At 47.1% G+C, this 18106-nt stretch overlaps 1 protein-coding gene across 1 annotated transcript in view; it reads left to right on the forward strand.

Moving 5' to 3' along the window:
- DNAH2 (dynein axonemal heavy chain 2) overlaps positions 1-18106 on the forward strand; it is a 1666550-nt gene that overhangs the window by 525457 nt on the left and 1122987 nt on the right. The window contains exon 22 of the mRNA XM_069218683.1: positions 3714-3870. Within this exon, the coding sequence (XP_069074784.1) occupies positions 3714-3870 (157 nt within the window). The remainder of the gene's footprint in view (positions 1-3713; positions 3871-18106) is intronic.

Consider the following 18106-nt stretch of genomic DNA (forward strand, 5'->3'; position numbering starts at 1 on the left):
ATTGCAGGTTAGTCCATGTTGGTCCGTACAGACAACACAACAAGCATGTTCTATATCTACAAGCAGGGAGGAACAAGATCTCTGTCCCTCTCAAGAGAAGTTCAATCTCTCTGGGACTGGCTCACGCTGCACAAGATTTGCCTGAGAGTGGAGCACATTCCAGGTGTCAACAACGTCCTAGCGGACTCTCTCAGCAGGACGGACGACAACTGCCAGGAATGGGAACTCGACCAGAAGGAACTGAACAGCATCTTTCTATGCTGGGAACGGCTGACCCTGGATCTATTTGCCACCAATCAGAACGCCAAATGCCAATTTTACGCTAGTTGATACCTGTAAGGAAATGCCTCTTTGGCATGGTTACCCCCTGACTTTTTGCCTTTGCTGATGCTAAGTTATGATTTGAAAGTGTGTTGGGACCCTGCCAACCAGGCCCCAGCACCAGTGTTCTTTCCCTAAACTGTACCTTTGTCTCCACAATTGGCACAACCCTTGCACTCAGGTAAGTCCCTTGTAACTGGTACCCCTGGTACCAAGGGCCCTGATGCCAGGGAAAGTCTCTAAGGGCTGCAGCATGACTTATGCCACCCTAGGGACCCCTCACTCAGCACATGCACACTGCTTCACACCTTTTGTGTGCTGGTGGGGAGAAAATGACTAAGTCGACATGGCACTCCCCTCAGAGTGCCATGCCAACCTCACACTGCCTGTGGAATAGGTAAGTCACCCCCTAGCAGGCCTTGCAGCCCTAAGGCAGGGTGCACTATACCACGGGTGAGGGCATATGTGCATGAGCCCTCTGCCCCTACAGTGTCTAAGCAAAACCTTAGACATTGTAAGTGCAGGGTAGCCATAAGAGTATATGGTCTGGGAGTCTGTCAAACACAAACTCCACAGCACCATAATGGCTACACTGAAAACTGGGAAGTTTGGTATCAAACTTCTCAGCACAATAAATGCACACTGATGCCAGTGTACAATTTATTGTAAAATACACCCAGAGGGCATCTTAGAGATGCCCCCTGCAAACATACCCGACTTCCAATGTGGGCTGACTAGTTTTTGCCAGCCTGCCACACACCTGAGCTGCTGGTGTGGTAACTTTGGGGTTGCCTTGAACCCCCAATGGTGGGCTACCTTGGACCAACGTTGAACCCTGTAAGTGTTTTACTTACCTGTGAACTTAACAATTACTTACCTCCCCCAGGAACTGTTGATTTGTGCACTGTGTCCACTCTTAAAATAGCTTATTGCCATTTTCGTAAAAACTGTACATGCTATTGTGATTATTCAAAGTTCCTAGAATACCTGAGTGAAATACCTTTCATTTGAAGTATTACTTGTAAATCTTGAACCTGTGGTTCTTAAAATAAACTAAGAAAATATATTTTTCTATTTAAAAACCTATTGGCCTGGAGTAAGTCTTTGATTGTGTGTTCCTCATTCATTGCCTGTGTGTGTGTACAAAAAATGCTTAACACTACCCTCTGATAAGGCTACTGCTTGACCACACTACCACAAAATAGAGTATTAGAATTATCTCTTTTTGCCACTATCTTACCTCTAAGGGGAACCCTTGGACTCTGTGCACGCTATGTCTTACTTTGAAATAATATATACAGAGCCAACTTCCTACAGTACCCACTCCTGGGGTCGTGGTGGAATGCTCTTTCGATGAGATGGACCGGGATCTTTGCATACACTTTTCCCCCATCCCATTAATTCCCAGGCTTTTGAGGAAGATGAAGTCAGAGGGCTGCAAGATCATACTCATAGTGCCCAAGTGGCCCAGACAGTGTTGGTACACGGAGCTCCTGCTCCTGTCGGTAACCAATCCCTTACGTCTTCCCTGCAAGCACGACCTTCTCACGAAGAGTCAAGATCAGATTCTTCATCCAGCATCTCTGCAATTGCACGCATGGCTCCTGAGTTCTATGAGTTCCAGGGTATGAACACTGATGAGGAATGCAAACTGATTTTGTCCAGGGCATGACCTGACAGTACAAATAGGACTTACAGACTCAAATGGAAGAGCTTTTGTGTCTGGTGCCTTCAGAACAATTTCCATCCGTTAAAGATTGGGCCAGAGCAAATTCTCTCATACCTTCTTACCCTTTCGAAGGCTGGGCTATGTCATGCATCTGTTAAGATCCATTTGGCTGCTATATCTTCTTATAGACGCTCGGTGGATATGCCCTCACTTGGCTCATCTACACTTATGAAACAGTTCATGAAGGGCATGTTTCGTACTTTTCCTCCGGTGCGTCCACCCCTGCCACAGTGGCATCTAAATATAGTTGTGTCTCAATTAATGAAAGCCCTGTTCGCACCTATTCACAGAGATGAGCTGAAATACATCACATGGAAGATGGCATCTCTACTTGCTCTTACATCCACGAGAAGAGTCAGCGATATACAGGCCTTTACCACTAAGGAACCCTACCTTATGTTTTCAAACAACTTTGTTCTTCTTAGAACGAACCCGAGATACATTCCTAAGGTGCGTTTATCCTTTCATTTGAAGAGCCAGTAATATTAAGAACCTTTCTCCCGAATCCGTCAACAATAGCAGAAAAGACTCTTCACTCACTAGACATCAAGAGATGCTTGAAATTTTACCTTCAGCGTACTAAGCAGCTCCGGAAGACAGACCATCTGCTAGTCTCATATGCTCAAGGACGGCAAGAGACAGGAGTCACTAAGGCTACGATAGCTCGGTGAATTGCATCCACCATTCAGTTTTGCCACACAAAAGCCGGAAAACCATTGACTAAGCACCGAAGAGCTTACTCTACAAGAGCAGTCTCCACATCAGCTGCTTTGTTTCAAGGATAAGATATGTCAGGCTGCAATGTGGAAGACTACGCACTCTTTTGCGCAGCACTACTGTTTGGAATCGTCACAAAGAACTAATTCCCTCGTTGGACATGCGGTCCTACGTCATCTATTTCATTAAGGTGAGATCTTTCCTTTAATGTGTATACCTAATTCTATATGCAATAGTCTATAATTGCTACACAATTTTGTTTGATACATTTGTTCTATAAGTGTAGAGCAAGATTTATAGATATGTTATTTATTACTATAATTAAAACGATTACAATGCTCGCACCCACCATCCACTGCAGGCATAACGTTTATTAGGAGTACTGCTGGCTATTCCGATTCAAGCATGTGAATTTATGAAAGATCCAATACTGGATAAGAAAACAAGTTAATTACTTGTAACTACTGTTACCCAGTATTGGTGTCTTTCATAAGTTCACATGGGACCCACCCTCCTCCCCTTAGAAGCTCGCATTTCCTTCTCAGGACATAGTCTTCACTCTTGTGCTAGAGAATCTGAGGGAAGGAACCTTTCATGAGAGTATTCTAAAGGGTGCTGGTGCCTGAGTGGCCAGGAGACAAGTTTGGACCTTTTCACAAAAGGACAAGGGTAGGCTATATGAGTCATTGGATTAGCATTATAGCCTAAGGGAAAATATATATTTTTTGTGCTTATTGCTTTTCATGTACCTTGGGACTCCCACTTCGACAACAGAGATGATTCAAGCATGTGAATTTATGAAATATACCAATACTGGATAACTGTAGTTACAGGTAAGTAACTTGCTTTCTTGCTTCTCCAGTTGTTAATTGCTCACTGGAATAATGATGACTATAACAATGCTATGGTTTGTGATCTATAAGTTATTCTGTGCCTTGTCTTTTAGGATCAGTCAGCCTCCACAGACCTTAGAAGAGCTGGGGAAAAGCTTACGCCTCCACGAGACCCTACAGAATGAGATGCCAAGGATTGAAGCACAAATTCCACCAATTCATGAGCAGTTTGCGATCCTGGAAAAATATGAAGTAGCCATTAATGAAATAGTAAGTTTAGGATTCTGTGTCTGTAATGCTCATGTGGCATTATATTAATAAATGTACAGTTAAGGTGTTGGGATGAGTAGAGCCACTGCAGTTCCTAGGCGTTTTCAGCATCATTATGCATTTAGCACATTTTCCACATAATTCTTCGTCTACTGCATGTTTTGTAGATTTTTTTTTAAAGGTTCTAGCTTAAAATATCAAAGTTACAAAACAAAGGGCCATGTGGTGGCGTGCAGGGGCAAAGTCTGTGCTAAGGTGTTTGGTCACAATTAAATTGCTGATTGCTGGATTGACCACTAATGAGATGAGTCGTTTGCCCAAAAAGGCACATGTTAATATAGAAAAACAGCAAAATAAATAATACTAAAGCGGGATGTACCACATTACAAATAATTATTTGCCTTTTTTGTTGAATAATTTACTCCTCCAGAAGGGTGTATGAGACCCTTTACTGGGAACGCCTGACCCCCTGCTTAAAGTGAGTAAAGTGATCCGTGAGCTAGACTCCATCATCAAAGTGTTACAGGACAAGCGCAAGAAGTCTGATCATTAAATACATTATGCACTTTCATCCACAGTGTGATAAATACACACGTTTTCTCTTTGACAATTTCTTTAAGAATGCGGCCATCACTTTTATGGAAATGTATCTCTTATGGGGCAATAAGAGTGACTACCACTTGTAGGAAGCTGGCTCGTTATGTGATATATCAAAATGACATATAGCATGCAAAGAGTCCAGGGGTTCCCTTACCAGTGGACAGGACCATGGTGATCTTTTTTTTAGGGGTAGTGTGGTTGAGCAGCCTAAGGCTTATCAGAGAGGAATGTTAGGCATCTGCAAATACACACAGAATCAATAAATGAAACACACGACTCAAGGAGGAGATCCACACCAGTTTACAAAAATAACAAGTATCTTTATATATATTTAGGCATCAGAATCAATACAATCAGGTAAGTACATTTTGCAGGAAAAATACTTTCAGGTTTCAAAAGTCAACACTTTGTGCATTTTTCAGACGCGGCAATGTTATCCTGTGTAGGAAAAACAAATACTGCATACAGATATAGTACAGCAACTTACGGGGTCTGACTCCCGCACAGTTTATGCCATGTGGCACTGGAGCAACCAGGTGCAGAAGTGCAGAACTGCGTCAGTGCCCAATGATAGTCTATGGGAATCGGTCTAGTTACAAAGAGGTTGCATGCTTGGACTGGGAGGCCAGTTGGGGTGGTCCAACTAGTGGGTTAAAATCTTGAAATGCTCGTGGACGTGGAGACACCTTCGGTCCTCTTCTCCACAGGCCAGAGGCAACGGATGCAGCGGTGTGTTGCAGTGACAGGTTTTCTTTAACTGGAGCACTTGCGGTTGGGGAGGCTTGCGGGCAGAGGGTGCAGTTGGCGTGGTGAGCCCACAGTGGGCAAGTCCAAGGTGGACTTTGTCTCTGGAGGGCCGGGTAACCATGGTTGCACCGCTGGTCCACTTCAACTCTGGCTAGGCCGCTCAGGTGCAGTTGTGCTTTCCGGTGTCAGGTTTTCAGGAGTCTGGAACCCTCGCATTTCTATTGGGGTGCTTGCAAGATGCAGGGAAGCAGCTTTGCTGCTCCACAGGAGTTCCTGGGTCTTTGTTGAAGGCAGGCAGTCTTCCCCAGGGCAACTTACCCTTGGGATACTTCGCCCCCCATATGACCTCTTACTGTGGGAAGTGGGCATAAACCTGTCCCAGAATTCCTGATTCTTTCAACACTAAGGTGGCAGATTTCTAAATGTTGTGTCCACATCAGGCAGCTCACCTTAGGGGTGGGACTTAGCTGAGGTGTGGACACACCTCTCTGAATACTAAATTTCCCGCGTAGCCCAGTGCCAGATGGGCCCTGGGGAGGGGGTGGGGTGCAGTTGGGGGGGAGGGGTCAGCATGTCTTCTTTGAGCAAAGCCAGATCTGCATACCAAGGGCAGTGGGCTTCTTTGACGCCCCTGCCTTGGAATGCAGATTCTCAAGTCATCCTGTTGAGTGGGGTGTGTAAACACCTCTCCCAGAGCACGCTTTGTTCCTGACCACGCAAGAGCAAATGCTCTCCTTGGGGGGTCGGAAGCGTGACTGGTGGTGGCTGGATGACTAAAACTAGTCAGTCCGCACACTGGTAGTTGGTAGGCTTTCATGGGGCACCTCTAATGTGCCCTCTGGGTGCATGTATTAATAAATCCATATCTTGAATCAGTGAGGATTATTTAATACAAGATGTTTGATATCAAACATCCCTGTTTTCAGTGAAGCCATCATGTAGCTGGGGAATTCGCATTGACCAGTATCCAGCACATGTACTTAAAATGGCTTCCCTGTTCACTTACTATGTCTAAGGATTGACAAAGACATAGCAGAGGCATATCTGCTTTTGCATTTATGTCCTTACATGTAATATAATGCACCCACCCTTAGGGATGTAAGGCCTACCGTAGGGGTCACTTAAACATATTGCATGTAGTGTTAGGGGACAGGGTACACAGGCTGTGGGTGCCATGTCATGTTTTCACTCTTTAGCTGCACCAAGACATGGAGCCTGCACTGGCAGTCTACATGTGCTAGGTGAGGGGTCCCTGAAGGTGTCGCAATATATGCTGCAGCCCTTGGGGACCATCTTTGATACCCATGTCTGAGGTAGCAGGGGTACTATTTACTAGGGACTTACAGGGTGGGCAAAGGTATTGCCAATTGGGGAACAATTGCACAGTTTTTGGAAAAGAGATCTAGCACTGGGGACCGGATTAGCAGGCACTCAATGCATTTTCAGTCAAAATTGCAATCATTACCAGGCAAACAGTTAGGGTGTCCATAGCAAAAAGTGGCACTTTCCTACACCACTCACTAAAAGTAGGGCAGGTACGGATTTCACCTCTTAGCAATGATGATTCCAGAAATACCACATAGTCCCCTTTAGACAAACAAAATGTGTATTGAGTTGATCTACTACAAGACTAAAAAACTACAGACCATACAGAACACATCGGCCAGACTCAACCTCGTCCTCCCCAAACGGAGCCACCCCACCCCCCCCAGCTCAAGAAACTCCACTGTCTCCCCATTTGGTAGAGATGCTAATTTAAAATTCGGATCCACACCTACATAGCCCTTCACGGTCAAGGGACAGCATACATCAACCACTGCCTGAACTTCCACCAACCCTCCCCTTCGCTCTCCCTTGCACACCCGCATCCACTGAAGCTACAGTGGAGGACACTCCTCCTACCTTGTGGAGAAATTCTGGAACGACCTCCCCTTTCACTTACTAACATCTTCCTGTCTTCTGATGGATACAACTACCTGTGGATTCCTCACTCATTGAATTTTCCCCCATGCGCCAGCATCCGACGGAAATTTTCTCCTAGCTTCTGCACGTCGACGAGGATGTCATAATTGCCCGGCTCCCACGCGATGCCGTCTGAGGTCATACTAGCAATAAGAGGTCCTCGCCGACGTGCTGAGGTCAGTTCCCTTTTTTCCGTGCCTTCAAGCAACGGTTATTCTTCGAGGGAGCAACTGTTTCTGCTCTGCTTAGTTACAGTTACTATTTTTTTCGAGATGTCTCAGCGAAAGTCGGGCTTTAAGCCTTTTAGAGAGTGCGGAGGCAAGATGTCGGTGACAGACCCACATGTGGATTGCTTGTGGTGTCTGAGCTCCGACCATGAAGTGGAGAAATGTGAATCCTGTCAACGCATGAATCCTCAGGCGTTGAAGGAACGAGAGGCAAAGCTGATTTTGGCGAAGTCCAAAAAGAAAGAGAAGCGGCATCAGCGCAGATCATCATCGCCTAAATCTCATCGGCGCCACCGTGACTCCTGGCGCCGTCGTGAATTTCGACGCCGGTCGAGTAGAGAGCGTTCACGCTCGAGGTCGCATTTGGTTCGGCACCGAAAGACATGGGAGGTTAGTCCCACCATCACTCCTCAGCCGCAGTCTCCTCCCGCTTCCCCGACTTCTCCGACGACTCCGCCATCTGTCTTCGAGGTCGTACCTCAGCAGGAACCAGAGTTTTCACCTGCTTCAGAGAGCACAGGCTCCGCAGTATCCGTCATTCCCGGCGCCAGGTGCTGATAGTTCTGCATTTCTAAATGTGATGTTTGCCATTTTTCAACAGATGGCTCCAGGTGGTGGTCCGGCGGGGCCATTGGCCTTTAATATGGGTGCTCCGGCTCATTTACGACCGGCACCTTTCATGCCCTTCCTTCCAATGGGAGGTGCTGGCTCGGCGCCGGTTCCTTTGGCGTTGCTTACACGACCTGCGACTCCGATGAGGACTTCTGTCCCGGCGCCGGAGAGTTCTTTGCCTTCTCATCCTCTACCTCGGTCGGCGCCGATGGATCCGCCGTCGGATGGATCAGAGGATCGGCGTCAGGCGAAGTCATCGACGTCGGCGGACGCCTTGTCGATGCCAAGGATTGAGGCCAGGCTTCATTCAAGGAGGCTAGCTCTTCGCCTCCTTGAAGAACAGGAATATAGAAAGCAGGCCTTGGAGGAGGGTGAGATTGAAGAACCTCTTGTAGATCTCCACGGTTTGGACACGGCAAGTGGCTTAGACACTTCTCCAGAGTGGGATATAACATCTCCTGGGGAATATACAGAGGAAGCTGCTTCTTTCCACTCTGTTTTAAGGAAAGCAGCTGACTTTTTGGACCTTCCCCTCCCAGTGGCCGAGGCAAAACCCAACATACTGACAGAAGTGCTACATCCGGCTTCAGCAGTTGCAGAGCCACTTTTGCCTTTTAATGAGGCTCTCCTAGATCCAATTCTAGAGATTTGGAAAAAGCCAGTTTCATCTACGGCTGTTAATAGGACAGTGGCGCGCAGATATCGTGTGGCTCCTGCGGATCCGAGCTTTTTGTTGAGGCACCCGACTCCAGAAAGCTTGGTTGTACAAGCTTCATGTTCGTCTCGTACTGCTCCAGGTTCTTTTCCAGGTGTGCCTTCGGACAGAGACTCTAAAAAGATGGACCAGTCTTCAAAAAAGACATTTTCATCTTGTAGTATGGCCCTCAAGTCCACCAATGCCACATGCATCTTGGCAGATACATCTACGCCCTTATGGAGGAGATCAAGTCATCTCATTCTGAATTGCCTCAGGAGGTGTTGGGCCTTGTATCTGATGCTCAAGCTGCGACGACCCAAGTAATCCAGTCGGGGCTGGACACGACTGATTCTGTGGCCAGGGCTATGGGCACCACTTTTGCTACGAGGAGACAGGCCCGGCTTCGTTCTTCAGGGTTTTCATCCGATATTCAGTCAGCCCTGCTGGATCTACCCTTTGATGGGGATAAACTTTTTGGATCGAAGGCGGACTCTGCTCTTGAAAGATTTAAAGAGAGTAGAGCCACAGCAAAATCGTTAGGCTTGCAAGCCTCCTCTTCTGTTTTGTCTCGATTGTTCAGGAGATTTAGGGGGTTTGGTCGTGGCTCCTCCTTTCGGGGCAGGTTTCAGCAGCAAGCCGCCTCTGCCCCCCCCCCTATAGATCATACAGGGGGAGGGGTAGGGTTCGAACCAGAGGGGCCACCCAGCAGCACTCTGCCTCTTCCTCTTCCTCTGGAGGGGTGCAGCATGGGAAGCAGCCTTAGTCATCCACCAATTCCTTTACATACCACTCCTGTAGGGGGGAGGTTAATGAACTTTCTCCACATGTGGGAGGCAATAACATCGGACTCCTGGGTCACCAGTATTGTGGGGAAAGGCTATGCCCTTCCCTTTCTGGAGTTTCCACCCCCCATCCCGCCCGTCCATCCTTCTATTCAGAAGAACATCTCCTGTTACTAGAACAGGAGGTTCTGGTCCTCCTTTCAAAGGGTGCAGTGGAGTTGGTTCCAGAGCAGGAGAAGGGTCAGGGTTGTTACTCAAGATATTTCCTGATCCCCAAGAAGGATGGTCGGTTGAGACCAATCCTGGACGTGATGATTTTGAATTGGTTCCTCAAACAGGAAAAGTTCAAGATGCTGACCCTAGCTCAGGTGCTTTTGGTGTTGAACGAAGGAGATTGGATGGTGTCTGTCGACTTGCAGGATGCTTACTTTCATATCCCGATACTCAAGTCGCACAGGAAGTATCTCCGGTTTGTGGTGGGAACGCAGCACTACCAGTTTGCGGTCCTTCCGTTTTGTCTTACTTCAGCACCTTGAGTCTTCACGAAGGTGATGGTGGTGGTTGCAGCAGAGCTCAGAAGGAAGGGGATAGCGGTATTTCCTTACCTAGACGATTGGTTGATCAAAACCAAGTCTCCGGAGCCCGTGCTGCGTCACCTGCAGTCGACAACTCAGTTGTTGTTCGATCTGGGCTTTTGGTTGCACGTGCCCAAATCTCACCTGGAGCCCTCTCAGCGCCTCCTGTTCATAGGGGCAGTACTGGACACATCATTGAATCGTGCCTTTCCTCCGCCTCAGCAGATTCAGGACATTCAGGCGTTGGTTCCAATGTTTCAAAGTGGAGCGGTCATTCCAGTCCTCAAGGTCCTTCGTCTGCTCGGTCTGTTCGCTTCTTGCATTCTGTTGGTCACTCATGCTCGCTGGCACATGAGGGCTCTTCAGTGGTGCCTCTAAAAGCAGTGGTCTCAGCACAAAGGGGATCTCGAGGGATCGGTGAAGATTTCCAGAGACGCTGCAGTGGATCTTCGATGGTGGGCTGCGGACGGCAACCTTTCCCAAGGAAGGCCGTTCTTGCTGCCTCCTCCAGTGGCCACAGTGATAACGGATGCTTCCACTCTAGGGTGGGGAGCTCATCTGGGGGACCTGGAGGTCAAAGGTCATTGGTCACCAGTGGAACAGATGTTTCACATAAATCTGTTGGAATTGCGGGCGATACGTCTGGCTCTCAAGGCCTTCCTCCCTTCCCTTCGCGGTCAGTCAATTCAGGTCCTGACGGACAACACTACTGCGATGTGGTACATCAACAAGCAGGGAGGAGTAGGGTCGTACCTTCTCTGCAGAGAAGCTCTGCGGCTATGGTCCTGGGCAAGGGACCATCGGATTTGCTTGGTAGCACACCATCTGTCCAGAGTCTTGAACGTGCGTGCGGACAGTCTCAGTCAGCACTTCTCGACCGATCACGAGTGGCGTCTTCATCCAGATCTAGCCCCCCATATCTTCCAGATGTGGGGATTCCCTTGGGTAGATCTTTTTGCCACTCGGGAGAACACGCACTGCCCGTTGTTCTGCAGCCTCCAGTATCCGGTGCAAGGAACGTTGGGGGACGCGTTTCAGATGTCCTGGTGCGACCAGTTGCTTTACGCGTTTCCCCCCATACCTTTAATTCCTCGGGTTCTGAGGAAAATTCGCCAAGATCGGGCCCAAGTCATCTTAATAGCTCCGGATTGGCCAAGGAGGGTATGGTATTCGGATCTTCTCCAACTCTCTCTGTGCCCACCGCTCCGTCTCCCTCACAGGGCAGATCTCCTCTCGCAATCGCAGGGGCAGGTTTTACACCCCCACCTCCAGAGCCTGCACCTTCATGCCTGGAGATTGAACGGGGCAACCTGAGTTCCTTTTCTCTCCCACCTGAGGTAGTGGATGTTATTTTATCGGCCAGGCGACACTCCACTAAATCTATCTACGCTAGCAGGTGGGCTAAATTTGTGAATTGGTGTGGAGAGAAGCAAATTGATCCCTTACGTGCCCACTTACCGGATATCTTGTCTTTTGCGTTGTCCCTGGCACAGAGGGGTTGTGCAGTTGCGACAGTTAAGGGCTACTTATCGGCTCTGTCAGCCTTTCTGTGTCTGCCTGACCAACCTTCTTTATTTAAATCTCCTTTAGTGTTGAGGTTTTTAAAGGGCCTGACTAATAGATATCCTCCCACTCCTTTCATTATGCCTCAGTGGGATTTGAACCTGGTTTTAACGTTTCTTATGGGCTCACCGTTTGAGCCGATGCATTCTTGTCCCTTGAGGCTATTGGTTCTAAAGACTGTGTTCCTTGTTGCTATTACTTCAGCTAGAAGGGTGAGTGAGCTACAGGCTCTTTCTGTTAAGCCCCCGTATACATCCTTCTATGGGGATAAGGTGGTGTTGAGGACCAAGGCTTTCTTGCCGAAGGTTGTTTCACCCTTCCATATGGGTCAGTCTATTACACTCTCCTCTTTTTATCCTCCACCTCATCCTTCGAAAGAGGAAGAAAGACTGCATCGTTTGGACCCGAGAAGAGCACTGAGCTTCTTCGTCGACAGAACGAAGGAGTTCAGATTGGAAGATCAACTCTTCATCGGGTACGTGGGAAAGAGGAGAGGAAGGGCAGTCCACAAGAGAACCCTCTCCAGGTGGGTCATTCTTTGCATTAAGCTGTGTTACTCTCTGGCAAAGAAGGAACCCCCTGATGGAATAAGAGCTCATTCCACCAGAGCTAAGTCGGCTTCTTCTGCCTTGGCTAGGGGTGTTCCTGTGGTTGACATCTGCAAGGCCGCAACTTGGTCATCCCTCCACACTTTTGCAAAACATTAATGCTTGGATTCGGAGGTTAGGAGGGATGGCCGTTTTGCACGGTCGGTGCTGCAGGATTTCTTGGTTTGACCATTCAGGCACCCTCCACCGAGTGCGGTACTGCTTTGGGACTCTATTCAATGAGTGAGGAATCCACAGGTAGTTGTATCCATCAGAAGAACGAGTTACTTACCTTCGGTAACACCTTTTCTGGTGGATACACTAACTACCTGTGGATTCCTCACGGTTACACCCGCCTCCCCGTTGCCTGTCGGGTGTAACCAAGATTTCCTTGGGTGAGCTCCTGTTGGTAATTGATTTATTTATTCTGATGCAGATGTGATACATGCTTGCATTGTTTTTATATATATATGTATATATATATATAAATATAATTCTATATATGTATTTATTTTTGTGATGATATAATTATTTATAATTTATATGTATATATTTTTGCATATATGCATATTTATTCGAATGTTTTCTCTTTTTGATTTAATTAAATTTTATCATATAAGATTTTATTTGATGTATTTGTTTCAAATGTATATATTTTGTTAGTATTTGCCTGTTCCCCTCAAAGGCACCTAAAAAATGTTGGTACTGACGTCAGACGGCGTCGCGTGGGAGCCAGGCAATTATGACGTCCTCGTCGACGTGCAGAAGCTAGGAGAAGATTTCCGTCGGATGCTGGCGCATGGGGGAAAATTCAATGAGTGAGGAATCCACAGGTAGCTAGTGTATCCACCAGAAAAGGCGTTACCGAAGTAACTCTTCTGGAATATACAGGAAATGACTCAAGACCTGGCTATTCAAATGAGCCCCCATAACAGCAGTGTTCTCAGCGCCTGGATACCCTCATGGGTGATTAGCTGCTCTTTCTAAATCCTGTTTGATTGATTGATATACCAAGCAGTAGATATTTTATGACTCAACTTCATGTCCACTCCAGTTGCTTCTTCCATCAACCGAGTGATTGATCACTAAAACTCCAAGAGCATATGTGTAACTTAGCCTAAACATAATGAAATATATAGATTGTGTTTAAATGAGGCCCTACAGACGTAAATTGATTTTTTAGAACAGTTCTTTTCTTTCCTTTGTCTCCTTCTCCACTTCTTCTGTTTCCTTCCCCCTTCTGTTCTTTATTTCATTTCCACTATGTTTCTTCAACTGTTAATACTGGTTGACTTAACTTTCTTCACAAATTCACTGGCTTTCACTCGAGTAAAGACTTGAAAGGTGCTTCTCCTATTTATCTTTCTGTTGCTGTTGGCGACCAAAGACAGAAGAATGGCCAACTGCCTAAACACAGGCTTAAGATTCCTCATTTCCTCTAGATACATACTAATAGTTTTGGAAGCTAAATCATGAAACACTGGAGATGCAAAAACAAGTATAATACTAAAACCACTTTTTTCACAAGCAACGTTCCAGATTTGTTTCTGGACTAAAAATGTTAAATTACTCTACCATAGTGCAACATTGAGTAGTGTCTTTTGAAGCCAAGGAGTAGACCTGTGCTGTACCAATACTCTATTTTCCTCTTTTGCCACCCATGTAATCATGCCTTCAACAAGGCCCACCTCTTGCTACATCCATTCTAACACTTCTGGGACCCCAACAAAGTGAACATCCAAATCTCTGGATTTATGCTGTGAAATATGACATATGACTCTTCCTTTGGCACTAATGATTTTAACAATGTCCTCCAGAGTGGAAATGTGCTCTTCTTCACCAAAAAAAGACCTCTCACATGGTTTCCATTTGTAGGAAGTTGGCTCTGTATGTACTATTTCAAAGTAAGAAATAGCATGCACAGAGTCCAAGGGTTCCCCTTAGAGGTAAGATAGTGGCAAAAAGAGATAATTCTAATGCTCTATTTTGTGGTAGTGTGGTCGAGCAGTAGGCTTATCAGAGGGTAGTGTTAAGCATTTGTTGTACACACACAGGCAATAAATGAGGAACACACACACTCAAAGACAATTCCAGACCAATAGGTTTTATATGGAAAAATATATTTTCTTAGTTTATTTTATGAACCACAGGTTCAAGATTTACAAGTAATACTTCAAATGAAAGGTATTTCACTTAGGAACTTTGAATTAGCAAAATAGCATATACAGTTTTCACACAAATGGCAATAAGCTATTTTAAAACTAGACAGTGCAATTTTCAACAGTTCCTGGGTGAGGTAAGTGTTTGTTAGTTTTGCAGGTAAGTAAACCACCTACAGGGTTCAAAGTTGGGTCCAAGGTAGCCCACCGTTGGGGTTCAGGGCAACCCCAAAGTTACCACACCAGCAGCTCAGGGCCGGTCAGATGCAGAGGTCAAAGTGGTGCCCAAAACACATAGGCTTCAATGGAGAAGGGGGTGCGCCGGTTCCAGTCTGCCAGCAGGTAAGTACCCGCGTCTTCGGAGGGCAGACCAGGGGGGTTTTGTAGGGCACCGGGGAGGACACAAGTCAGCACAAAAAGTACACCCTCAGCGGCACGGTGGCGGCTGGGTGCAGAGTGCAAACAGGCGTCAGGTTTGCAATAGGATTCAATGGGAGACCCAGGAGTCTCTTCAGCGAAGCAGGCAGGCAAGGGGGGTGCTCCTCGGGGTAGCCACCACCTGGGCAAGGGAGAGGGCCACCTGGGGGTCGCTTCTGCACTGGAGGTCGGATCCTTTAGGTCCTGGGGGCTGCGGGTGCAGTGTCTTTACCAGGCATCGGGTTCTTTGAAGCAGACAGTCACGTTCAGGGTGAGCCTCTGGATTCCCTCTGCAGGCGTCGCTGGGGAGGCTCAGGGGGGTCAACTCTGGCTACTCACAGGGTCGCAGTCGCCGGGGAGTCCTCCCTGTAGTGTTGTTTATCCGCAGGTCGAGCCGGGGGTGTCGGGTGCAGAGTGCAAAGTCTCACTCTTCCGCCGGGAAACGTGGAGTCCTTTTAAAGTTGTTTCTTTGTTGCAAAGATGTTTCTTCTTTGGAGCAGAGCTGCTGTCCTCGGGAGTTCTTGGTCCTTTTAGATGCAGGGTAGTCCTCTGAGGCTTCAGAGGTCGCTGGACCCTGTGGAACGCGTCGCTGTTGCAGTTTTTCTTGAAGGGGGGAGAAAGGCCGGTGGAGCTGGGGCCAAAGCAGTTGGTGTCTCCGTCTTCTCTGCAGGGCTTTCAGGTCAGCAGTCCTTCTTCGTCTTAGGTTGCAGGAATCTATCTTGCTAGGTTCTGGGAGCCCCTAAATACTCAATTTAGGGGTGTGTTTAGGTCTGGGGGGTTAGTAGCCAATGGCTACTAGCCCTGAGGGTGGCTACACCCTCTTTGTGCCTCCTCCCTGAGGGGGGGGGACACATCCCTAATCCTATTGGGGGAATCCTCCATCTGCAAGATGGAGGATTTCTAAAAGTCAGAGTCACCTCAGCTCAGGACACCTTAGGGGCTGTCCTGACTGGCCAGTGACTCCTCCTTGTTTTTCTCATTATCTCCCCCGGCCTTGCCGCCAAAAGTGGGGCCGTGGCCGGAGGGGGCGGGCAACTCCACTAGCTGGAGTGCCCTGGGGGGCTGTAACAAAGGGGGTGAGCCTTTGAGGCTCACCGCCAGGTGTTAAAGTTCCTGCAGGGGGAGGTGAGAAGCACCTCCACCCAGTACAGGCTTTGTTACTAGCCACAGAGTGACAAAGGCACTCTCCCCATGTGGCCAGCAACATGTCTGGTGTGTGGCAGGCTGGTAAAACTAGTCAGCCCACACTGGAAGTCGGGTATGTTTTCAGGGGGCATCTCTAAGATGCCTTCTGGGGTGTATTTCACAATAAAATGTACACTGGCATCAGTGTGCATTCATTGTGCTGAGAAGTTTGATACCAAACTTCCCAGTTTTCAGTGTAGCCATTATGGTGCTGTGGAGTTCGTGTTTTACAGACTCCCAGACCATATACTCTTATGGCTACCCTGCACTTACAATGTCTAAGGTTTTGCTTAGACACTGTAGTAGCATAGTGCTCATGCACCTATGCCCTCACCTGTGGTATAGTGCACCCTGCCTTAGGGCTGTAAGGCCTGCTAGAGGGGTGACTTATCTATTCCATAGGCAGTGTGAGGTTGGCATGGCACTCTGAGGGGAGTGCCATGTCGACTTAGTCATTTTCTCCCCACCAGCACACACAAGCTGGCCAGCAGTGTATCTTTGCAGAGTGAGGGGTCCCCAGGGTGGCATAAGACATGCTGCAGCCCTTAGACACCTTCCCTGGCATCAGGACCCTTGGTACCAGGGGTACCAGTTACAAGGGATTTACCTGGATGCCAGGGTGTGCCAATTGTGGAAACAAAGGTACAGGTTAGGGAAAGAACACTGGTGCTGGGGCCTGGTTAGCAGGCCTCAGCACACTTTCAAATCATAACTTGGCATCAGCAAAGGCAAAAAGTCAGGGGGTAACCATGCCAAGGAGGCATTTACTTATACCATTCTTTAATCCAACCTGTGTGTTTAGCATTTTGTATATTAATCATGACTGAGTAGGAAGTCTGCTCTGTTTCAATTTTAATAAATATTTAAATAAATTAATGTATCAATTTGAATTCCTTAAATATTATCTTTAGTGATGTATTTACTGAGAGAGCTAAATTTTTAGGAGAGAAACAATGGATTGAGTCAGACTAGTCTTGATTCCTTTTGTAAGTAAGTGCAGGTCTAGACCCCTTCCTATCTTTGTCATTGTTCAAGTCATTAGTTCCAGGGAGTCAGTAAAGTGGTACAAAGAGCTAAACCAAGACCCTTCCTCTGTCACTTAAGTGGTATAATAAAGGGCCAGCATATTCCTGGACCTGGCAGCTCAGCTTCTCTAATTTTCTCCACAGTAATTTCCTTTGACCTTGCTCAGGTTAGCACCTTTCTGGATTTCTCTAACTGTTCCCTTTCCTCTACCATCACACTGGCCTGATTCCATGGATAGTAGGTTCAGAATGATAGTCTTCATAGCTGAAGCACTGGAATGCTGCATCTGTATGTTTTGAGGTACCTGTTCCTTTTATCACTAATATCATGCTTGCCCTTTCTCTGCAACCATCTTTCTCAGAAGTCCCTGTTGGGATGGAACATCTTCCGTGGGTTCACTTTTTCTTGTTTTCACAACCTCCTTTATATCATTTGAAAACCACCTGGTATCAGTCAGTCTCTTCAGGTCGGCGATAAATGATTTGGAACTTTTCAAAACTTTTTTCTGACCCACAAGGGTTGTGAGCAGAGCCTTGTCTGAGCCTATCTTTTGGTGTTCCCAGCCTTTGGCACCAGGCCACAAGTAATTCTGGTATGAGCTCTTTGTTCTTAACCAAGGATGCCTACATCATTCAGGGTGCCATGGTTGATGCCTCAGCAATTCCAGCATCCATATAACTCACTGTGAAATGAAAGAGAGCTCACTAGGTCCTCTGTTATCCCAATTATATCTTCCTCTTCTTCGGATTCTTTAGTTTGTATGAGTGTCTGTACTGGACTTGCTATGGGTAGACTTTCCTCAGTTGAGGGATAATCAATTTCACTGCAGATGGAGTACCTCAACAGCCCTTAGCTCAGAATCTCCCGGATTAGACATGTTGCGACTTGCTAGTGGTTTCTCACGTCTCCTCTGGGTTAGCAGTGCTTTGTGATACACCTTGTTTTGCTCCCATGCTTCAAAAATCAACTTATCCTGGTGTTGATAAGACCTGTTTTATTTTCTACTCATTCAACCCTCTTTTGTGAGAGACTCCTTCATGAAATGCAGGCCACTCGGAAAAGGATTCTTACCACTGTTATTTAGTGTACAATGAGAG

This window comes from Pleurodeles waltl, chromosome 12 (genome assembly GCF_031143425.1).
Source record: "Pleurodeles waltl isolate 20211129_DDA chromosome 12, aPleWal1.hap1.20221129, whole genome shotgun sequence".
Classification (NCBI taxonomy): domain Eukaryota; kingdom Metazoa; phylum Chordata; class Amphibia; order Caudata; family Salamandridae; genus Pleurodeles; species Pleurodeles waltl.